Raw genomic sequence first — 25,078 nt, 5'->3', positions numbered from 1 at the left:
AGTGTTTAACCCATACATCTGTGCCAATATTTGTGTAGTTGGTGAACCAAATGATAGGAGTTTAAATAGAATTCAGCTGTGGCTTCAAGATTTATCAACCGATTTTATACTACTATCATAGGCTGCTTTCAGCAGGGCCCAGCTGTAGTGTTGGTGCACTTCAGTTGTTCAACACAGAAAAAATCCTGAAGTTTATCATGATTTCTATCTCCATGAATCCTGCAATTCACACATCTCAGGTGGATTTGTATTCTTGTCCAGTAATCTGCAAGATCAAATAAGGAAGTTTGATCCCTTAACCAGTTACAACCAAACGGAAAAGGATCTTCCTCCATTCAAAATAAAAGTAGTGACTGAAAAGACAGTAAAAAAATTTGCACTTTTATGCTTCGGGGTTACTTCTTGACTAGAAATTAGAAGCTTATATTTGGACACATGTTTGCAGGTTACTTCCGTCTTTCTCTTGAGTCATTAGGTACTGACTGCTGTGCAGGATGGGGTATGGCGTTAACTGAGATCAAACTCTCTGCCTGGGTGTTTTTTTTTTTGTTTTTTTTTTTTTTTTGTGTTTCCACTTGTTGCAATGGTAGAAGTAGCCATATTAATTAAATACCAGAAAAAGGTACTTCCTTTTAAAGTTAGTAACAATTACAAGTAGAGGGGAAAAGAAACATTAAACATTTGGGACTCTGTTACCAGGAATAATTATTCCTTCTGCATACAGTGAAATTCTTCAGAAATATGTATTTTGACTTTAATTAAATAGGCATAAATGATTAGAGGAAAGGATTATAAAACATCAGTAAAGGGACACTTCAGCGGCTGTAGGGACTGACTTGGAACAAGGTTTAATTTTCTCTTCTGCCAAGGCAGTTATCCTTAGGGAATTACCTGCTCTTTTTGCTTCCATTATCCATTTGTAAAATTCTGTTTAAAAAAAAAAAAAAAAAAAAAAAAAAAGGAAAAAGAAAAGCCTTCCTTACACTACTTTGTGAGGAACCACGTAAGCTTTTTAGATAGCCTTTTTGTAACTTCAGCTCAGCTGGTGCTCTGCTGCTCCTGCTTGGGAGGTTGTATCAGCTCAGTGCTTTGCTTTCTCTTCATGACATGCTTTCCCGTCACTAACAACTCTGTGGAGAGATGGTGGTGCAACTTCCCAGTCAGGAAGAATTCTTCAGGAGGTTGAATTCTAGACAGACTACCTAGCGAGTGAATCTGTGGTTTCCTGCACGTGATCTGTCAAACAAGTCTAGATCACAAGAGGACTGATCTAGAATTGTAGTAAGGCTGCATGTCCGTTTAGCATGAAAGGTAGAAGCAAGTCTTTGTTTTGGATTTTTTGTTTTGCTATGTTCTGCGCTCTGTTGTGAAACAGAGAAGTTGCCTATCTATGGCTCTAGAAGTCTTGACACGAAATCTGAAAACATACCTAATGTGCTTGCAGAATATCAAACTATTCTCCCACACACACAATTTTCCCAAAGGACCACCTCCACAGCAGCTTGCATAATAAATAACTTGCAGCATGCATGCTCTGAAGATCAATAGGTTTAATCTGTGTCAAACTAGAAGTGGAAACTTTGAATACAGGGCCCTGCAGAGAATATGCTGCAATCATTCTTCAAAGGTGTAGGGATATGTTTCAGAAGAGCTGGTGAAAACAGGAGGTTCTGCGGTGGCTGGATTTTGCCGTGTCTGATGTAGTTCATCATCATTGCTTTCTGGAATGCTAGCAACCTGTGCTGCCGTTAAGTAGTAGTACGTTGCTGTAGATGGTCCTCTGCGCTTCCTACTACTTAAAGGGTTGATTTAAAATGCCATTCCTTACCCTTCAAAAAAAAAAAAAAAGGGGGCATGAATAATAATAGATTTCTCAATGATGATCCCTTTGCCAAATGCACTGGATAAAATGCCTTGTTTGGCACCAATCCTGGAGACCACAGGGTAACAAACAATGAAAATGTGTGTACTTCATAAGGAAATATCAACAAAGATAAGCGTCTTCTGATTTGCTTCCCCATCCTGTCTGCTTCTGTTGTTGTATACACTAAACTTGTTACCTCACCAATACCCTTATATCTGGATGCCTAGGGGAAAGAAATAAGAATACGTCCAATATAGAAGTATAAGAAATAGATGTATCCAGAGACTGGGATATACTCTTTCAAAATCAAAGTTGATATACCTGCCAACATAACTGGTGTAATTCATGTTTCTCTTCCCAGTGCGAGTCAATGCAAAAAGGGTTAAAGGTCTGAGATGCACAGGTGTGCGGTTGGTAGTCATGGAGAAGTTTATAGTCATTACTTCAAAATGTGTCTTTGGGCAGAGTTATTTCAGATATAAAGAAAAAGTTGCGTTTTGAGAAACATCATATTTTAGAAGGCGGAAGCTATTTTGCAGGCCTCTCTATGAAGACAAGTTGTGGCATATGGCCAATATGTCAGCCTCCACAAAATGAGATCCATTTTATCTAGTTTGAGTTTTAACTGTTAAATCAGATCTGTAACAGAAGTGAAATTGTTAAGGGAGTAATAAGTAGTCAAGCAAAAAAAATATGTCTGTTAATTCTTCTGTGGGGATATAATTTTTCTTTTTTAAATAAAATGACTACAGACTGCATTTGGTACTCTCCTTCGATTAAGAAGTTAATAAAACTAGAGTATTCTAATAGCTTGCTTTGCCAGCAAAATGTTTTTGTATGCATTTGAAGAGTCTTATTTAGGTCTGATAACAGTATTTTCCTGATATTGTATGCTGGAGAAAATAGGTCGCCTGCAGTAACAGTGTTAACCCAGGTAGCATTCGCATGGTGGTAACAACAAATCTTCCTTTCTTATTGGAGGGAGGAAAGAAAGAAATTGAATTATTATTATTAAAGTTGTTTTACTGTCATAATTGGTCATACACAAATAGTTCTGCTGCTCGCAGGAGCAATTACTATTAAACTTTTACGTATGTGCTGTATTTCTATCTAATTTACTTGACTAATAAACTGTATTTGTAGGTGAGATGAGTGAAAGCCGAGCAAAGAGAGTTCGAATAAAGGAAGTTGATGGCTGGACTCTAAGGATGCTTATTGATTATATTTACACTGCTGAAATTCAAGTTACAGAAGAAAATGTGCAGGTAAGACTGAGAATATTTTCTGCAACAGAAGAGATGTAATGTGCAGAGTCATGTGTTTTGTCAGTGTGGTTCAACTCTGACATGGGAAACCTCATCTGCAAACTGCAGTTTTTTCAGACCTTGTGCTTACAAAGCAAGTGGCCATACCGTTTAAATTCTGGGTCAAATTCAAAGACTATTGAAGTAAATCAAGAGTCAGTTTTGCAACTAAACCTTACATAATACAATAAAATAGATGGTCTACTCTGCCTAAAATTAATGCTGTCAGCCATCTCTGTACCACCCCCTCTCTGATGCTTTAGTGCAATTTACATAAACAAAGTAGATTTGCTCCTAAATGTAAAACCATGTTCTCCAATTAAGCTGTTCTGTTTGTTTTCTTATATATTTTTTTTCTGCTAGCCTGCAGAATAAATTACTTTCTCCTGCTCAGTCTCTGTACCTTGCCAGTGGCCACTTGTGCAGAAATATTTAGGTACTGATGGCATTTTTTTTTTTTTTAATCAACCAATATCTAGCATGAAGGTTTTGCCCATCCCACACAAACAGAGCTAATCAGTTTTTCTAAACAGCTGTACCTTAAACTGGAATTTCAATTAGAATAAAACAAACACAAGCTTAGGAAACATAGCTTCCTGCCCTTAATTTTTTCTAACCACAAATCCTGGAGATGGACAGGGTAGATTTTCCTTCCACTATCTTTTGAGATTCAGCATAGATTTTTCATAAGTTTAAAACTAGTTATGTAACAGGTGATATATTTAATTCTCTTGTTTTTCTTCTTGCTCCTATGACCTTGTTTCTGCTCTTGCCCAATGCCAGTTTACTAGCAGTTATTTTGCTGCTTTTACAGGGGACAAACCCATGTTGCTGTATTTGGCATTGAAAACTTCTGTTGCAATTGTGTATTCTGAAATTAATTGCTTTTATTGGGCATTAGGCTGAAATTAGTAGCTTTTTATTGGCTGCTGAATCCACTTGAGTCACTGCTAGTTTTAGCTATACTTGATTGAAGGCCTAGAAATGAGAAATATTACCAACTTGAAACAAAATATCCTATTACTAAACTTTCCGTATCATAGGTAATACCATAAGTCTTCTGATTCTGCAAGATTAATTTCTTGTCATGTACTTAAGGAATTGTTCAGTTCTGGTCTGATGATAGGTGTACGTAGTGAAAAAGCTGCCTGAAATTGTTGTATCTTGCCAGTTTGGTTTCAGAAATCTTTCAGAAATTGCTTTCATAAATCAGAAATCTTCCATCGCTGTGGAAGACCTTGGGCAAAATCCAGAGGTGTCAGAGATTCCCTAATAGACTTCTTGCTTGACCATGCTGGCTTTTCACCCTTAAAGCAGAATATTCTGTCTTTCTGACACACCTTAATGACCTTAATCTTGTATCTTTCATGCATAATACCGGACTGGACTTAACAGGCAGCCTGCTGTGTTTTGGCTGTAGGTACTGCCTAGGAGGATGCGTTTTAGCCCATCGCTGGCAATACTGACTCTTGAAAAGTCAGCGTTACGTTTCTTCCTCATACAGGACTCATTAAAGGCCAGAGATCTCCAGGTTTAAAGCTCCTGACTCTGATAGGGCTTTCACTTTCACAGCTCCAGATTATCTGTCTGAAGATATATCTGATGATGTTGGGGATGGTAATGAAAATAATGTGGGCTGGTGAGTGGTATTACAAATTTGTGCTTACCTAAGTACTGAGAAGATAGTCAAGCTTTTAAGTGGATTTGGTTTTATTGCAATATAATTGCAGTTTAACGTAGATACTGAATACACTTGTAATATGACTGGTAATGAATGTAAAGCTATTCTTACTCTTGTCATTTTCATCCTTTTGTCATTATTAGTATTAGATATGTACTGTTTATTTGCATTATGGCAGAACCAAACATTATGGATAAAAATGAATGCACTGATGCTAGTGCATTTCCTTAAGTTTGAAAGCCAAGGTGCGAAAATTCTTACTGTACATTTCTGGAAACTTAGAAACCTAGCAGCACAGACTGTAAGGCCGTAGTTAAACCTGTATTCTCTCTATAAAGGTGTTGTATGTTCTTGAGATTAATTCTAGCTCTCAGCTTCTTGTCTATATAACAGGAATAAGTATTGCTAGAAGGTATTGTGAAACTTCGGTAATGGTTAAGGACTTACCTTGTAGGAATACAGAACCATGAAAACCTAAAATGCCATGTAATATTGTGTGTCTATCTTTTTTATATTTCAGCTAATGTGCTAAACTGGAGCTTCATCTTGTAGGTAGCTGGTTATGATTCTTAATCTGATACCCTTCATGGGATTTCAAGTGCATTATGCTGTCTCTTCAGGTTATATATAGTAAGAATTGCTATTGAATTAATTTCTAATTCGTGATACAATATTGGTTTGAAAAGGGCATGAGCGCTTCATGTTTAAGTAATACGGAATTGCTAAGTACTCTTTGGTATTAAAATAGCTACGTTGTATATTTATGAAAACTAATTATAAATGAATACTTAATGTTATAGCCAAGCTCACTCGTCTTTCTCAAGAGGCAGGTAACTATGAGCTTCTTTCGTTAGTATCTTACTTGATCCAGACATGGACAGGAGATTGCTCCCTTAACCATGCGTTCACAACTTCTGAGTAAGAGCCGCTCGTTTCTGCTCCCCACTGTCACATTCTCATGTGTATGTTTTTGGGCAAGGAGGGGGGAGGCGTAGAAAAGTCAGGTGTAATCAATGATTGAAGAGAAAACCACACTGATTTAGTGCATAAAATATCAACATGGGAGGCCTTCAGCACTGGTTGTTATCACTACATTAGTTAAATACAAAAGAACATTTGTTCTTTTCTTCTGTTCTTGGTTCAATAGGTTCCCCCCAGCCCCCAACAGTAAGACAGCTGGTATATCAACATGATGAATGTACTTTCTTGATTTTCTTCTAGTATTTGTCCTTCACTTAGAAGGAGTTATTTTATCATTCATCTCTAATGGCACTCGCTTAGTATAAAGCTACACCAGTGTTTCTGTCATATTTACATATTATGTTGGGTTTTCCTACATTCTGAACTCTTTGCTCTTCCTATTTTTTTCCTTTTTTTTTTTTTCAGAAATGAAATTAAATGTCAGGCTTAATGCAATATCACATTTTTCATGTTTTAAGAAGGGAACATCAAAGTAAACGTTTTCAGAAGGCAAATCAACTTTCTTGCACATCAATTTTCTTTCAATTTCCATATAGGTATTAACTACACACAGTGCACAATGTGGGAGAGTTAGTTACTATAAGAAGCTCATGCGTGAGTAACTCTCCCACACTATGCCGATGCATTTCAGCACATATTTAGTCAGCCTTATACCTAGGGCCTCTACTGGGCACAAATATATCAGAGAAGAAGTTCCTGCAGTTATTTGTGGGCTGTGGATTTGTTATGGGCTTTAGAGGTCAGCTTGATAGATGGTGAGTGGGATGTGACTGGGGTAAACATGGGATAGAATAGGTTGTGTTCCTCTGCGATTCTGCACGACAGTTCTCTGTTCCTGTAGTTGGGCTGGTACAACTGCTTGCCGATCTGTGTTATAAACCACATCACTGGACTTAGGTAAAAAAAACACCACAGCACTCCTTTTCCTTCCCTCGGCATTTTTTTTTTTTGAGTTATTCTTGACTTGGATCACTTCAAAGATCTGGTTTATAACGTGGCCCCGCCAGCTCTTGTGTTCACACAATATTGTCAGTTAGTGTATTGAAGTGTAGGAACCTACACCTGTGTTGGGAGTGGACATTTCCCTACTGCTTGGGGAAAATATTACATGTAGCTTCACTTTGAACCTACCGATAGACATACGGTCTTGCTTTTGGACAAGACGTATGCGTGAGAGAGAGCAGAAGAGGAAATCGCAAATAACAGTATTTTTACAAAGCTCTATCCTGGCATATTTTTGCCTTTGAAGAATTTAGTTGGGTACAACCAATGCAAAGTCCAAAATCCTGAACAGGATCCTTTTTACTATGTATCCTTTTTTGTGTTCATTTTCTGAAATTATTCAAGAACAGTGTTTGCATAGTAATAAGCATATTATAAACACCTGAACGCACAATATATATGCATCTTTCCTTTGTAACACTTACTGTTCTCACAGGTTGCCATCTAAAGTATAATAGGCACGATTCTATTTGTATGGTGTCACGGGGCATGTGCATAAGAGCTGACAGCCCATTTGATTTGAAGTGCTGTCAAAACAAAGTCCGAAAAAACCAGCTGATTCCCTAAGAAATTCTCAAGAAACAAGATCCTCATGTTGTCTAAAGAAAAAAAAGAAAAAAAAAAAAAGCTTTTTAGTAAGGGAGCCTTTCTACAGTGCAATATTTGGTAACATGGGCTTTGACTATTTGTGCTGCACATCATTATCTGTAGGTTCTACTGGTTGAACAATTTTGCAGGGTTGTTGAATCCTGAAAAGTCCTCTAGCTTGAAAATTAAGAGATACCCTGCACCAAAACCCAGAGAAGTCCCACAGCTGATGCAGACAGACATGTGCTTTTCAAGACAGTCAGCTTCTGAATTCTGTTTGTGGCATGACCCACACATGGTTGAATAGGCAGGACTGAGGTTATGTTAAAGGAGCTCAAAGGAAGAAAGAATGGTAGGTTACAAGGAATACCATAAAAGATAATTGTTACTGACTCTCTGAAGTGAAACAGTGACTGAATGTATGTAGTCTTGGCAGAGCATATCTAATTTAACATTGGAGACTTTATAATAATCCTTATGTAGTTTGTTCCAGTTGCTTTAATAACTTTGGTAGCTAAGAAGATACTATCTGGCTTAAGTCTTCTTTGGCCTGTACTAGACCAATTTCTGCTACTTCCTTCTGCTGTCTTGTAAAGCAACTTGTTGCTAGTTTTGCTCTAACAGTCTTTTGTATGGAAAGACTGTTCTCATTCATATAACTCTTTTTTTTTTTTCTTTAGACTGAAGGTCATAGACTTTTCTTTAGAGGCAATGCTTTCTGCTTATGATGTATCATGTGCAGCTTTATGTGGGTGGGACATGTGAAATGATCTCTGTTTAGGGGCTAGCGATTTTTTTTCTGAAACTGTTGTATTACCACACTATCAGATTTGGTAACGAAGTTGTTTTTTTTCCTCATGCCTGTGTCTCATGATGGTTTCAGATTCCCTCCTTCAGTACCCTTTCCACCAAGGGTTGGGCACACTAGCTTGCAGGAGTTTAATTAAAAAGGATGTTCAGGATCATGATGGAATTACCAGTGTAACAATTTATGACTACATATCAGCTGAACAGCAGCAGCTATTTGTGTGTGATTTTTAGCTTGAAGAAAATACAAAATGACTTAGTATAAGCCAGTTTGTAAGACTCGTCACTTTACTTAGTATTTGCCAGTCTTTGAGCACTTACACGGTCAAATTACTGTAACTTAAATTCCAGTAATCTTCAGAGGCATACTGTCTTTGTATCTGAGCTGAGAATCAAAATACTCCTTGGAATATTTTGATGCTTGTCAAGCTTTATCCTCAAAAGAAATATTTTGTGTATATGGACTGGTCACTAAACTAACAGTCTTTATATGAGTTAGCAACACTGTGAAGTGTAAAGAACATAAAGCATGTTTTTTGAAACAGTTTCATTTTTAGACACTTAACTTGGAATATTTTTCAAGAGTTTCTAAAGCCTACCAATAGATTATACCTTTGAACACTAAAGCGCATCTCTCTTCCCTTATTGCATCAAAAGATGTCCCTTACGTTTTAGAGGGGTATATTCAGTTTTCTTTACGAACGTAGGAAATTTTCTGGTTTAAATGGGGTAGGTTTTCCACTTCAGCACCGAAGGCTGACTGTCCTTTACAAATGTGTGATTGGGCATCGTAAGAGGAGGGAGTTCATTTCAGTACTTGAACAGAGATGTGCATTCTGTGCGCTGGAAGCGTGCCTGCTGCTGTGTCGGTGGGTGGGAGAGATAAAAGAAATATTTATTCAACTGAACTGAATGCTGTGAAGCTTTCACTGAATCTTATCATACAGTAGGTTCTGTTTTAAATATAATGTGTTATATATATGCATATATATATATATATAAAAAACTGCTTTTGAGACAAAGTAATGCTGAAATTGCTTCCACGGGAACTTGGCTGTTCTCTTTCAGAGAACCTATGAAAGAGGTGCCTGGAAAAAAATGCTACACTTGATTTAGGAATCTAAAAAGGGTAGGAAGGGAATAAGTTTGATATTGATGCATTTGCAGATGTGCCTCTCTAGCCACCTCTTCTTCAAGGACTTTCTGATAATGTGGGAAAGTGAAACAGCTTAAGTGAAAATATATCTTGAAAAGAGGGAGCGCTAGGTAGGCTGGATCTAGGCAATTATAGCCCTGTTGGTCATGATTAATACCTTGCATGTCACCAAGAGACCAACAGGTAATTAATATAGGTCCAGTACCTCCCCAGTAGTGCACTCTACTGAAAAGAAGGGCTCCTTAAGTTGAGTTTATCCTGAATTAATAGCAATCGCTGAATGGTTTTCAAATAGACTATTTTATATGCCCAGCAGTGCAGTTTGGTGATGACAGTATGGGTAATGATAGCAATTTTCCTGGCTAGAAGCAGTCACAATCTTCTAGGAGATGCGGGTACCTTAATAAAACTATTACTGCCGTACCACAGGTTAAATTCAGGCTCATTATGTTTTCAGGCTCGTTGTTGATAAAGGCCTTTTGTTTACTTTTATTTTCTTCTCTTTACTGACCAAAATTGCCTGGTGACAGCATTTAAAAATTATTCTTTAGAGAATATCTCTCCTTCCCACTGAAATTTTCAGTATATTATTTATTAATTGAATACAAGTTTTGAGTTCCTAGATCTACATTTTAAGCCAGTGGGTTTTTCCCCCCACAGTTCTTTGTACAGCTATCCTCTTGCATCTCCACAGTACCTGGACAGCCACCTCTTGCAACTTTTTCGTCTTGGTTTATCTTCCAAAGTATTTCCAGCAATACATGGCCGCTTGCATGTTTGGTGCTGGAGACAGAATCTTGGGCCATGTGAGTGTCCTTCTGAGCTGGTTTCTTGCCAAAGTCGGCATGCTCCTAAAGAAGAATGAAGTTAGGTCAGATAATACCAATGCTATTGAATATAACAGTGATACTTCCTTTTTTTTTTTCCCCTTACCTTCTAGATAACTTTTTTTTTTTGGAGTGAATGAGTTTAAATTGTTTCTCTTACTGTCCTTAAAAAAGTGGAGCAATATTGCACTGAATTCTCTGTCAATAGCTGCAGTAGATTTTTTTTTTTTAAATGAAAATAGCTCTGACTTTAATGTAAAGTTTATAAATATCGACAGCATCTTTTGAGCCGAAATCTGTGAATTTGTATTTCCTGTGATTTAAATTTAACTTGCCAAAAACTCAGCAAAGTATCCTGGCGCAGCATGTAGTTTTTTAGAGAGACTGTTAGGCCAAATCTTCATTAAAACTGTACAGCTATCTTTCAAGCTGTTCATATAGTGCTTTTTTTCTGATCTGATACTAAATTCTGATACCCAAATAATCTCCTCTAAGCTTAACATTTTGGACAGATTTGGCTGACGACAATTGATACAGTTGCTCAAAAATGGATTTTTCTCCCCTTACAATGTTAAATAACATGAAATGTTGAATTGTCATACTGCATAATTTTTCAGCACCATTCAGACAAAACTGGTCTTTGCACTGTGTTCTGATGCCTCCGATGGACACAAATGAAATCTTGTTTTGACATTTTTACCTGTTAAGACTTGATAACCATTTTGCATGCCACACCAGCTCATCATACCTGCCCCTGCAACAGATTTTTTTTTTAGCTGAAGAGCCAATTGTTAAGCAGTATACCTCGGCTTTTTTATTACTTCTGTGAGTTTCCGTAGGTAGAGGATAATTTGTCAAGATACGACTTTTAAAAATGAAGTACAGGTGTATCATTTCTCATCAGGTAAAAGCAGGTTATACAGTGACAGACTAAATTGTCGGCTGCATTAATTTTTAGATGAAATACAGTTGTCAAAAATGAGTAATTAACACTGGTATCTGTAACTGCTGCTTTAAGTATTAGACCGTGCTCTTAGGATCAGGACTAAATTCAGGAATGCCTATAAAAAAAATGTTTCTCCTCTGTCTCAAGAGCACCGAGGCACCTGAAGACTACGTGGTGCATCCCAGTATGCAGAGCTTTACTGATGATTCTCTTCACTGCGGTTCATAGCTTATGCCCTTGTGAGAATGCTTTAGGAAGAGGGGAAGGAGAAAGGCTGAAAGACAGCTGTATATGTAGAGGTCTTAAGGACAAGAGAGTATTTCGACTGATGTTTTCAGCTTTCTAATTGATGTGACAGCGTTATTGTTCCTTTAGTGATATTTTAGGTGATAATTCTTGTAAAACATTTGCAGACAGTTCCCCCCCCGCCCTGCTTCAATATATGGCAAGTAAGATGATAATTATTGAAGGTGACAGGTTACAGTCCTGCTTGGCTTTTAATTCCCTGCTGGGAATTAAAATATTTGTTGTCATCTTCAGCTCTCACATCTTCCACTAGCGGGTGTTTGCTGGACTTGGCTTGATCTTGAAACCTAGAAACCTTTCTTACGCTGTCCACCATCATACTTCAGCTTAGCATCACTTTTTATGCTGCCTGTATGGGGACATAGAACCTTCTGTCCATAAACTCTTTTTTTTTTTTTCTTTGCTAGTAGGTTTCAAGCAACTGTACTAATTCTTGAAAGCATTTTTTCTCTACAAAACGTGTTTTATGTAATAGAGCTATTGAGTGTCAAAAGCTATCGGTGGTTGGTGATCTTATTTCCCTGACACAGATATTATTAAAGGTTTAGGAAGAGACTGAGATCTTTAATGGATCATCTCACAGAGCTGTAAAAATAAACAAGCTTTTGGTCTTTCTGCTTATCTTCATCATGGCTACTAAATTCTGGAAGTTCTTGCAAATCCTGAAGTCATATCCAGAGTCATTCAATTTAACATGGTTTCTAAAACTGGCTCACGGTAATAACTTCGTGATTAAAACTGAATCAACAGCATCAGTTAATCCTGATGTGTGTTGAAACCGCTCTTTACATGGTAATCCAAACTTTAACTGCTATTCTTTTATGCCAGCACAGTTTAAATAATATTAGGGGCTTGCTGACACTGCAGAGAGGTACTTAAATCCAAGCTGACGTGAGTTTCATTACAAATCTTGCTCATAGAAACATGTTTAAGTCTTACTGGGCAAGAATTTAGTGCTGGACTAAACAGCCTTATAGTATACTGTTTGATTGTGTGCTGAAGGAGTACCAGTGAAGTACCACTGTGTTTTGCTTTCGTGCATATTTTATACATTAGGTCTCAAGCAACCATCTGGTTACCTCTTCTGACCTTTCTTTTTTTTTGGTGTTTTTGACAACAGCTTTGAGGATTTTAATAATGTGAGGGCACAACTAATATATGGCTTAGCTGGAGGAGAGACAGTGGCACACTTCTTGAATTTATATGCATTGTAAGACATGTCAGGCAACAGTAAATGATCTAATTTTTCCAGTGAAATAATCCTACTAAGCATTCTTCATTTGCTTATACATGCCTGCCTGTCAGGAGAGCGAGTGTAGGAGGGAAGAGAAAAGAGGAGTGTGATCTTTCTACAGGCATATTTTATTACCAATACAAGCTTCATTAATTTGTGCTTTAAATGAGTAAGCTTCACACAAAAGAGCTGCTGACCAAAATACTAAACAAACAACTTTGTGGGGAAACTTAATATTTTGCTCTCTGTTGTTTTTTAAATGTGTATTGAGTAGGATGTATTTTTCTTAACATATTTTTTTTCCCATAGTGTGTCTTTTATTACTTTAGCCATTATGTATGTGCAAAGTGGAAACTGCCTGTTTTTTGTGGTGCAATATTACTACATGCACTGTAGAACAGATATGGCTACTGCATTGTCACTCCCCTTTCTGTTTGTTTTTCTTAAGACTGAGAAACTGGGGGTTTTGGTTTGGTTGAAGGTGTATTTCAGAGCCTTACACCTGGCTGATAGACATTTGGTGCCTTACTAAAAAAAAAAAAAAAATCCCTTTTCTGATTGGGCTTGCTTGGTGATACGTGGCAGAAGAAAATCATGCTCTGTGCTTCACATGAGGAAAGTGCTGGGAGTTGCTGAATCCAGTGGCCTGATAACAGCAAGGCAGCTGCAACTCTGTGTCCCCGAGCTCCAGCTGGTGGTGAGGCTGAGCGTGTATTTCCAGTAGGTGCACACAGGCACAGCACAGGTACACGCGGCCAGCCACACAGCTCAAAGAAAGCAGACAGGAACACTCAGGTGTTGTCTCGAGCCTGGGCTGTCTTCCTAAAAAGTCTCTTCAACGTGTCTGTTCAACACCTTTTTTGCATTGTGGTGCTAGACCTGGAGCAGACCTTCCCAAATTATGTTTTAAGCCAAGCTGAATAAATACAATTCGTACTTCTTCATTTAGGGATAAAATTCTTCACTGTTCTCTCACCTTGGTTATAGATGGTAAGTTGAAGTTTCGGGAGGTAGGTAGCAAAAGGAATTTGTAGAGAAGGCAACTGCTGTTTCTGTACAGCTGTAGCTTTGGTGGCAGGACCATCAGGACCAGGAGAAACAGATGCTGCACAGATATGGCAACTGCTCTTTCCTAGGTTATTCACATTTTTTACATTCTTGCCTTTTTTTTTCTTTCTTGCCTTTTTCCATTTTCTGAAGATACCTTGCTGATATTTCTCCCTGTCTTCCAAGTGATGTTTTATTCACATTATGCTGGCATTTTCCAACCAATGAATCTTTTTAGAACATATTTTTCTGCTATGGTCTTGCTAAATGGGAGATTCCAGAACTTTGTTCATAAAGAAAATTGGGTAGGCAGAAGGGTATGAGTCTTGTAAGAATGAAAAGATACGTGAACAGAAATTTGAGCCGTTGTACACCAGTTTGTAGTTGCTAAAGAGAAATGCATAAGGGAGAAACAAAACCAAGAATGAGCACAAGAGATAAAGGTGGATCTAAAAGGTGGATCAAAAGATATGAGGAGTGAATTAAAATTGTCCTGAGGCTGTAAAAGACTGTCTTGGACTATCAAATGCCTGAGTGTGTGGGAGGCAGAGAGTCTTGAACTTCTTCTGGAGAGAGACTGTGGTCTTAGGGAAAAATCTATGATTCAGTCCGTATCTCAACATCTTTGTTCCTTCAGAAGATATTTTGCGGGGAGGTAAAAACCACTTGTTTCTGCTTATTTGGAAGAGACACTTCTGGGCAAAGGCGGTGAAGAGGCTTGTAGCTTGGCTGTGTCACCACGGTCTAAGCAAGAGCCAAGGAATGAATCAGAAACTCATGGAGGAGGTGATGGGGTGAGACAGAAGTGGGGTTGAGGCAGGAGTACATTACAGAAGAGATACTGATCTGTAATCCTGCACTTCAGAAGCATGTGATTCTGATTACTGTGGGAGGTGAATGGGAAGTCACTGAGGGATTTAAACAGGCATGTTTAATTTAAATGATAAAAAGAATAAAACACTTTTACTCAGCACTGCAGCTCTAAATATAACAGCTGTTCATTTCCTGCATATTGTTTCTTTAATGAGTGATTTAGGAGAGCGTGTAGGCTGCCATAGCCACGCATGAGCGAGGTGCCAAAAACTAATTAAGGTAGAAAGTCCCAGTTACGCCAACAGACTGTGCAAGGTGCATCCTCTTACAGATCAAGGACAGGATTAAAGAAAGGGTCAAAAGATGAGGCACTGCAGCAAATGAATATCAGACCACTAGGGCAAAAAGGATTTTATAGACATATATGTAAAAAATAATCCTTGTATACGCACAGAGAAGAAACTTTCAAAGTGAGGTGGCTGAGATTGTATAAAAATGTTATATTCTCTAGCTGGCTATTTCTTGCAGGTTTAGCTCACGTTTTAGTAAATCAGTACAATGTCACTAGTGATCCTAAGCATTACAGAGACTATCAAGGTTTGGTTTGTTGGGTTTTTTTTGTTAGTGTCAGGTAACGTAAGGGAGTTCAAACTTTCCCTATGTTTTAGAATTCTACTTGAGTTGTGTGTAGCTCCTAAAAGCCTCCTGTAATTCTTTGAGTGGTCCAGAAATAACCATATCAAAGGCTTTTGAAAGTCAAGTTAGTTATAGTCCCTTCTAGATTGTCACATGATGAGCAATAAATAGATCAAAAATCCCTAGGGAGCACAGGAACAAATAGGAATAAATAGTTGATTTTCACTGTATCAAAATGGTTGTAATGTGTCACAAGCTTCTAAAGAAGGATGGATTTTCTTTAGTTTTGAAAAGTAGGTAGCAAAAGGTGTAGGTGATAAACTGATTTAAGGATTTTTTTCAAGACCAGACAAAAATAGAAAATGTCACTCCTTTCTAGCTAAGCTAGATGTCGGGCTAGCATGACTGCAGCCCAAATTTAATGTTGGAAAGTGTAAAGTAATGCATGAAAAGAAAAACTTGAATTACTCCTACGTATTGCTATGTTTTACATTAACAACTTTTCCTAGAATAGAATAACATACTGTAGTCACCTTAGAAAAACTTCTGCTTATTGTGGAATAGTGACTTTAAAACGGAGTGTGTGGGGAAAAAACAAACAAACAAAAAAACAAACAAAACCCCACAGTTTTCACCTGTGACACTCTGATGGATGGTCTAAAATATGACAGGAATAGCTTGCTTTCAGGAAAGGCTTAAAGCTGTTAAAGGCATGGAAAAGCTATCATTTAAGAGAGGGAGAGAACTCGGGCTTTTTTTAGGTTGACTGTGAGATGACTAAACAAGGACTCTGCTTTTCCTCCCATACCTATTTGTTTTGAAGACTCCATATACCTTTTTAAGGGCCAAAGAGCGAGTTATTTACTTATGCTTAAAGTTAAGCTTTTCTTTCAGATACCTAGAGAGAGGAGTGCACAAAAACATACATGTGCATACATATTACTGTTGTTATTACACTTAATCAGTGGATGCCTAATGAATAGAGCTTGTTGCTGAAAAATGCATGAGAGGAGCTGCTTAGGATGCAGTAGGTGAGCAGCGTGCTTTTCTAGCTGTGCTGGTTGGTTTGGAAATTATTACCTCTGAACCCTGGGTTACCATTAGATAGACACTGTTTCAAAGCAGGTATTGTCACCCCGTAAGGTTTACCTCCGTAATTAGGTGAGAGCATATAAGGTCCAGGTCTGGGCTGGGTTCACCTGTTCTACTTTCTTCCATCCTAGGTTTCTTCTTCCCCTTTTCCTTGGAAGGGGAGAAGACAGACGAAGGGATGGTTCTGATAGTTCAGGACATTCTGTCACAAACCAGCCGCAAACCTGCTTCCAGTGTGGAGGAGATCCCTGCTTGGTTGCAGCAAATCTAGACAGAAGCAGTTCTAAAAAGGGCAAATTTTTTGCCATTTCTTCCTCTCTGTCTTCTAACTCCTCTCCTACTCTTAAAAGAAGCCTGCATCTCTGACCCACCAACCAGAACCGTAGGACCACCACAATCTTTTACTGTGCCTTTTCAAACGCGGAAGGCCAGGCTCTTGTCCTGTTGCAGCCCTTACGTTTATTTACCTGCAAACCATTGGACACTGCCAGTTTTTCGCAAGTGAAATGTGGTTTTAACTAACGAGAAATGCTTTTCTAAAAGTTAAGATGTATCTTTGTGCTTCAAGAGCAAGCTATTCCTTACATTTCAAGGAAATGTTCTCTGTTGTGGCTATTTTACTCCAGACCATGAGGTTTCATGCACCTTTCTCTGATAGTGGATGAAGATGGGTGTTCGTAGCCTACCTGGAATGAATAGGCTATTGCTTTGGTCTAATATGTAGTTACCTCATGAGATTCAACAAGGCCAAATGCAGGGTCCTGTACCTGGGTCAGGGTAACCCCCGGTATCTGTACAGGCTGGGAGATGAAGGGATTGAGAGCAGCCCTGCTGAGAAGTACCCCACCTGAAGTACTGCATCCAGCTCTGGACCCCTCAGCACAGGAAAGACATGGACCTGTTGGAGTGGGTCCAGAGAGGGACACCAAAAAAGATCAGAGGGCTGGAGCACCTCTCCCGTGAGGACAGGCTGAGAACGTTGGGGTTGTTTAGGCTCCAGAGACACCTTACTGCAGCCTTTCAGTACTTAAAGGGAGCTTATAAGAAAGATGGGGGCAGACTTTTTAGCAGGGCCTGTTGCAATAGGACAAGGGGTAATGATTTTTAAACTAAAAGAGGGTAGATTCACACTAGATATAAGGAAGAAACTTTTTACAATGAGGAGGGTGGTCTAGGTTGCCCAGAGAGGTGGTAGATGCCCCATCCCTAGAAACATTCCAGGTCAGGCTGGACAGGGCTCTGAGCAACGTGATCTAGTTGAAGATGTCCCTGCTCATTGCAAGGGGGCTCGACTAGATGACCTTTAAAGGTCCCTTCCAACCCAAACTATTCTACGATCCCTGTTTTTTCATTATTAACATGATTTAAGGTTGGTTTTGTAACTGATGGGAAGTGCTCAGCTTCTACACCAGAAGGCTGTTTGCCTTCTAAAGACAGGATGGGAAGAGCATGCAAATGGAAGAGCATCCAGAAGGAAACACAGAGATCATTTTTTCATGCAGTTGACTAGGGAGGGATTCATTGTATTTTCTTTTTTAGAAGATAGGAATTTTACCCATTATTTGAGCATACTTTTAGCTAAAAAAGCATGAAGTTCTAGGCTAGCCTGAAAAATATTTTTAACTGTTTTATGGGCCAGCTAGGATTGGGATTCTCTTGTGATAGGTATTATAGCAACAAGTCATACATATGGTGTGGCCCAAAAGAGTTTACAGGCTCGAAAAGACAACTTAAATAAAGGAAACAGAGAAATGATGACCGCTGGGTAAGTCAGACGTAATCAGGACTAAGATCACAAGTTTTCTGAGTCTAAAAACCTGGTCCCTTCATCCTGCCTCACTAGGATGTGGTTGCCCTTTAACTAGATGTTAACAAATAAGAACTTTTGTATGTAAACTGCCTTCTCAGACTGAACAGCTTGTGCAGCTTTTCTAAGTCTGTGATCTTTAAAATTATTGCAGTGCTAGGCTGTTGTAGAGACTCTTCTATGTCAAGTCGGATGAAAGCAGCTACTTTTGCCTCAGCCATGACCTTTACCGTAGGCATCCATGTATCTTTATGTATGACCATAAAGCTATCTGTGGCAAAACCTGAAAGACAGCCCTCACCAACTAAAGCACGGAGGTCATTTGCTCATTTTTGAAGTGTTGTATGCAAATGAAAGCGTGTATGCCCATCCACCTCCCTGTAAAATTCAAGGTGCTTATTATGAGTAAATTAGGCCACTTAAAGAAGAGACTCCATGTTTGACCTCTCTTACTTGTGAGTAAATTTAGCAGCATGTTGCTACACATAAGATGAAATTTCTGGAAACTGAATAGAGGCTTGCTTGAAAATGTTTCTGTTTTGTGGATATTGGTCATACTTTAAATCATGAAATGTATGCATTAAACCTTCATCTGAAAAAAATTTCAAAAGGGGGGGTAGAGGTGCCGTTTACTTTGGCAATTCTGTCCCTGCATACATGAATTTTATAAGCACAACATCTAGATTAAAGTGATTATGAAATTTGTCACTAAGCCTGATGCCTTGAGGGTTTTTTTTTTTTTTAGGAGGTATTCCCCTGTGACATTTCTAGGAGAATATAAATATGGTCTGCTGTAGGAAACTGAATGATAAATAAAAGATTATCTCAATAAAATATAAAAATATAACTGTAACACTAAAAGATAGGAGTAATCAAATGCCTTTTGAGTCCACTGAAGGGCCATTTATTGCACATTAGGTGTTAATCTTGACACAGTTTTTGTGTTGAAGATAAGCACCATGCACACAAAGCATTTCTACTTCATGCTGTTTCTCTTGTCCTTAGTTGTTGGTTTTGTATTACTATAAAACTCAGTAGTATGGGTGCATCTTCTGTACCAGAGAATGGGATAATAGAGAAAGCGGAGGTTCACAATCTACTGTCTCAGTTATGCTGCCATTTGTTTCCAGCATAGGCTTTAGGGTTTTGCAAATGATGTTTCAATCCCTTTCTTGAAGATTGCCAGAAAATATGGAGTTATACTAGGAGAACAACCTTTGTTTGTTACAAATCAGTCAGTCTGTAATGTAGAAAAAGAAAACAACCAAAAAAAACACCAACAAACAACTCCTCCTTCATTTCCCTCCTCCTTATTTCCCCCGAAGTTTTCTAAGGTAGGAAACATAGCAGATTAACATTTTGAGTCTTTAGTCAGCCTTTTATGTCTTTAGTTTTAAGGAATATTTAAAAAATATTTCTATCATAGTAATCTTTGGTATAACCAAACTCAGTGTATCTGTCAGTGGGGTCTGAAATGGAGAGTGGGCTGGTACTGAAGGTGTGAGATGTTACGGGTAAATCCTATAGCTCAAGCACAGTAGCTTAAAGCATCAGCTGATACAGCGATTCTTTATGTGGGTCAGCCTTTGCAGAAAGATCAAAGACCACGTCGAGTGAGTTATGTTATCATGCCTGCGAAAGTTTTTCAGCTTCTTTTAATCCTATTGCAGGGGAGCTTTGTATATTATTTGACTGGCTAGCACCATAGTTAAAGAATAAATTTCCCAGTTCCTGAATGACAAAGTATCAGCAGCAAGTGGCTTTGTTCAGACTCCAGTTAGTCTTGTTTAAATTATCCCATCCCTAAGAAAATATGAAGCTATTTTTATGCAGCTGTATAATCTTATAAGTACTGATTTACAGTATGATGAAGGATTCTGAGCTTTAATTCTAGATGACTTACTGTACATATACTTAAATTCATTCACCCAGCTTCAAATCAAAAACTCTGTTTCTATCAAATAAAAATGTCTAAGATTTTTTTGACTGAAAGAAATACCTAAAATTCTAATAAAAATTATTTTAGGTTCAAGAATGTTTCACTCCGAGTGAGACAATGTTTCTCACTTGGAGAGACATATCTATTTCCAGTATCTTTTTACAGAGGAAGAGGATATGAAAGGCTAAGCTCATCACTGTTAACAAAAATAACCATCAGAATAGAAAATCGATCTGTCTCTTGTGTGGAGGCTTAAGCCAAAATGTGCTGTTACATGGTGGTTAGGGCACTGTTCTAGTAGAGAAGATGTAGGAGAAACCTCAAGAGAAAAAAGACTGCATGGTTCTCCCTTGTAGTCCAGGTAGACACCATTAATTATAATGGGTTATTTGATTAGTGACCCTTCTGTTACTTCATTTGCTTCGTGAGTCTTTTTTTCTGTGCTTCAGCAAGCCTTAACTGCATCCCAAAACTTCCACACGCACCCCTTTCAAAAAAGAAAACCCAAGAAAACAACAAAACAACCACCTCTACCCCAAATGTTTTGACTAATAATTAGTAGTTCATTCAGATTAATCTTCGGAAGTGCTATCTCTTCTAAAACCATTTTTTGAGTAAATCAGTTGATTCCTATAAATTGCATGTCACTGTAACTGAAGTGGACTTAAGTACAGATTATGATGCTGGCTAAAAAGCAGGTGTGTAGAACAGTTACTTTTTCCTTATGCTCCATTTGAATCTGTCACACTGCTTTCCAAGTTGGGAGCTGCTTAGTATTTTGCAGATTGTGTCAGTCATTCAAAATATTACGTTATCATGATTGTTTGCTTGTTTTCAACTGAAACAGTGCTCAACCAATTTGTGTCTAGTACCAAGGGAATGTGAAGGAATAGGGCTGTATCTTGATTAGCAGTCTGATTCCTGCCTCTGATACTATAAAACTGCCACCCACACTTAATTTTTAATTGCATGGGGCTCGTTAAGCTAAAGGATAAATTTATACATCCAAGTCTTCGCATAGCCTATAAAGTTAAGGATGTTAAGATGCCCAAAAGGCATGTTTTATAAAATACATGGTATTATGTTCTAAACTTGCAGCTCAAGCACACCTTTAAATCCAGTGTAGCACCTTATTTGTATGTTACTTTAAGAACAGAACAGTGAACTTAATTTGCACATGGTGTTCATATAGAAATGCTAGCAGGGTTGAGTTTTCCAAAATTGGAACTTCTCCATTTTATTCCACAGATGCAAGTGTTAAAATATTTGTATCTGGTTTTGTGCGCGTACTTGCAAATAGCATAATTTCAATGCAGTGCTGAATGATTTCACTAGAACTTAGACTACATTTCAGTTACAAACCACAGTTTTAATTACAGTACGGATGCATGTAGATGAGAATAAAAAAAATAAGATAATTTGGATGATCTTTGACTATTATTTTCATTTCCTTCTTCCTTATGCCACAATAGTATAAACAGCAAGTGAAGGAGTTTAATTTGCTGAAATCGTTATTTAAACCTCAGAAATAGAAATTAAATTCACTGTATTTCCTCAAAATTTGTTTTATGTCAGGTATTAACATAATTGCTGCTCTCTGAAATTGATTTCATTTTAATGTTGGAACTGAAAATACAGAATATCTGCAATTAGCAAGGATGTAACTTGCTCTCCTGTGTGCTTCTATGTTGCTTTATATTGTGTTTGCATTCTCACACATTTGCTTTCCTAGATTAGTCTCTTTCCTGATGTTACAGATTTGTATTTTTTTCCCTCCGTGTGATAAAGAATGAATTTTTCTATTTTAGACAACATGTTATTCAATTCTCTTGGCATATGCTGCTTTGATTTTTATTGGCTTATTTGCTTGCAAAATAACTTTGGAGAGATTTTGGTTTTTGTTTATACTGTGGGATCTTGTTCACAAAACCTGCAATAGGTTCTTTAATTATTTTTACATTGGCATTATACTAATCTTAATGCATTGTTGGTGGGTATCAATTTGAATTTGGGCAAGAATTCATGACAGAAAGAAATTCCAGGAAACTTAAAAACAGTGGAGATGAAAATATTGCCTTAAGCATCTTCATACTGCAGGTAGCACAATATCTTCTGGGTAGGAGAATCTATCAGTACAAAGAGGAGCACAAAGATGATAGCATAGATTGATATAAAGTTACTGAATCAAATTGATTTAAATCACCAGGCAGAAAGCTTTAATCAATTTAAATTTTACTTTGAATTGAACTTTTAAAAAGCAGGTCCAATTAAAGCAGATTGAGGGGCCTATCCACTGAATTGTCAATATCTCCATGTGCAGAGATTCTACAGCTTCTTGAGGCAACCTGTTCCAGGGCTTAGCCAACCTTGTGGTTTAAAAAAACCCACAAAACAACACAAAATAACAAAAAACAACCTAACTCTTTTTTCCAGTCAGATTTTCCTGTGTTCCCACTTGCCTGTTGTCCGACTGCAATGCATCTTCAAGAACAGTCTGTCTCAGTCTTCTCTGCCCTCCGATTAGATAGCTGTGGATGGTAATAAGTACTCCCCTTTGTCTTCTCTTTCATGGCAGAACAAATCCGGTTTTCTTAGCCTCTCCTTGTAATATATGCTCCAGTTCTCTGATCATCTTGGTGGCCCCTTCCACTGGGCTTGTTCGTCCATTCTCAACTAGCAGGACAAGTACTAAAAGCTTGTGTTGCATAAAGTTATCAGTGATCTGGATGAGGGGATTGAGTGCACCCTCAGTAAGTTTGCAGATGACACCAAGTTGCGTTGGAGTGTTGACCTGCTTGAGGGTAGAAAGGCATTGCAGAGGGATGTGGACAGGCTGGATCGATGGGCTGAGGCCAATGGTATGATGTTCAACAAGGGGAAGTGCCGGGTCCTGCACTTGGGTCACAACAACCCCATGCAGCATTACAACCTTGGGGAAGAGTGGCTGGAGAGCTGCCTGGTGGAAAAGGACCTGGGTGTGTTGGTTGACAGCGGTCTGAATATGAGCCAGCAGTGTGCCCAGGTGGCCAAGAACACCAGTAGCATCCTGGCTTCTATCAGGAACAGTGTGGTGAGTAGGACTAGGGAAGTGATTGTCCCCCTGTACTTGGCACTGGTGAGGCCCCACCTCGAGTACTGTGTTCAGTTTTGGGCCCCTCACTACAATAAAGACATTGAGGTGCTGGAGTGTGTCCAAAGAAGGGCAACAAAGCTGGTGAGGGGTCTGGAGCACAAGTCTGATGAGGAGCGGAGGAGGGAGCTGGGGTTGTTTAGCCTGGAGAAAAGGAGGCTGAGGGGGCTGTAGAAACCTTATTACTCTCTACAACTATCTGAAAGGAGGGTGTAGTGGGGTGGGGGTCGATCTCTTCTCTCAAGTAACAGGACAAGAGGAAAAAGCCTCAAGTTGTGCCAGGGGAGGTTTAGATTGGATATTAGGAAAAAATTCCCCACTGAAAGGGTTATAAGCATTGGAACAAGCTGCCCAAGGAAGTGGTGGAGGCACCATTCCCCTGGAGGTATTTAAAAGAAAGGTAGATATAGTGCTTAGAGATGGTTTTTGTCAGAGTTAGGTTGGTGGTTGGACTCAATGATCTGAAAGGTCCCTTCCAACCTAGGTGATTCTATGATTCTGTAAGTGGTACCAACTTGTGGGAGCAAGGGGCTGGGTGAAGGGGAGTTTAGCCCTGAACTTTGTGAAGTGCATATACTGTGAAGGGATGACTGTTAAGTCATCTAACACCCTTCAGGTAGCATAAACTCCTTTGTCTGGTGTGGAGGCACTCCAGGGCAGCTTCTCTGACCAGCTGCTTCTAGGTAGTCCAAGAGGAGGGTTTAATGTTTGATATAAAATTTACTTATTTGAAGATACTTGGTGCTACATATACGATATGTTTTGATTTAGCAGAGAGATACAGCAATATACTGAAATCACAACACAAGCAAAATACAGCAATTGCAATATACATTTGGATCACTGTACAGAAGGGATCCCATTACTGGTCTCTATATGCCCACTGGGCATCCCTTGTTCACTAGGAAGGAATATGTGGGATAAAGTCAGCTCAAGCCTGTTGCTCTTTTCAGAGTTCCTTCTGTTGCTTGTTTGGTTTCTGTACTTTGTTTTGGGCTGAGCCACACATACACCTCTATCCCCTGCTGCTCTGGATAGCTGATGAAGACATCATACTCTATTAATAATCTCAGAGAAGGCTGTTTACACGACCTGATAACTCACTGGTACAGCCATATATCTAAAACACAGGTTATCCTCCAGTCCCCCTTGTGTTGAGATAAGTTCAGCTTGCTTTCTGCTACTTGGTGCTCATTCCTTACGTTTCTTCCCTGAGTTCATCTCCTCTGAGCCGCCTTCCGTTGTAGGGACTTGTTGGTCTGTCATGCAGGCAGTATCTCCCTGAGACTGATGTAAATGTGCCTGGTGAACTGATGGATCACACGTAGCTGGAGAGGCACCTGCCTGTACCAGCTGCTCCTCACCTCAGAGCTCAATACATGTATGTTTTGGTCACATGAAGTAAATATGTCCATCTGCACAAGGGTGAACAGAGTCATGATGCTGTCCAGAAAAAAAAGAGGGAGAAAAGCTGCAGGCAACATCTGTACCCTCAGGCCTCAACATGCTCCTGGCATGTATCTGAAGGACCACAATAAGAGGGCAGCAGCCTCAATTACAGGTTGATGATCTAGTTGAGATATTTTGAAAGGCTTGACTCTACTCCAGTGAAAACAGCACCCAATTTTAGGGCCTTAAGTGGATTCCTCCTGACTCCGCAGGTGACCCTGCAGGTGGGATTTTAAAACAAATACTTCTACCTAGTCATGGTCCTGTTTGTCTCAGTGGAGTTGGAAAGGTGCATTTGGTGTGGTGGGTGCACACAGCTTTGGGAATAGGACTGTCACTTCAGGAAGGAGAACCAGGAGCAGATAACCAGGGAATAGTCTTCAGACTTGTAAGGGTTAAATGATTTGCTCTAGGAAATGTAGCAGTCATTCCAAGATTCATCACCACGACTTTGACACAAAAAAGAGAA

General features: G+C 38.8%; 1 protein-coding gene across 5 annotated transcripts in view; it reads left to right on the top strand.

The window, feature by feature from the left end:
- The window catches only part of KLHL2 (kelch like family member 2), a 62,297-nt gene that overhangs the window by 9,313 nt on the left and 27,906 nt on the right, over positions 1 to 25,078 (top strand). For all 5 annotated transcript variants that reach the window (XM_054202871.1, XM_054202872.1, XM_054202874.1 and 2 more), the window contains one exon: positions 3,008 to 3,129. In XM_054202871.1, coding sequence (XP_054058846.1) covers positions 3,008 to 3,129 — 122 coding nt within the window. The remainder of the gene's footprint in view (positions 1 to 3,007; positions 3,130 to 25,078) is intronic.

Source organism: Rissa tridactyla, chromosome 5, assembly GCF_028500815.1.
Source record: "Rissa tridactyla isolate bRisTri1 chromosome 5, bRisTri1.patW.cur.20221130, whole genome shotgun sequence".
In the NCBI taxonomy this organism is placed as follows: domain Eukaryota; kingdom Metazoa; phylum Chordata; class Aves; order Charadriiformes; family Laridae; genus Rissa; species Rissa tridactyla.
The sequence above is the reverse complement of the archived record's forward strand: the minus strand, read 5'-3'. Positions and strand labels throughout refer to the sequence as shown.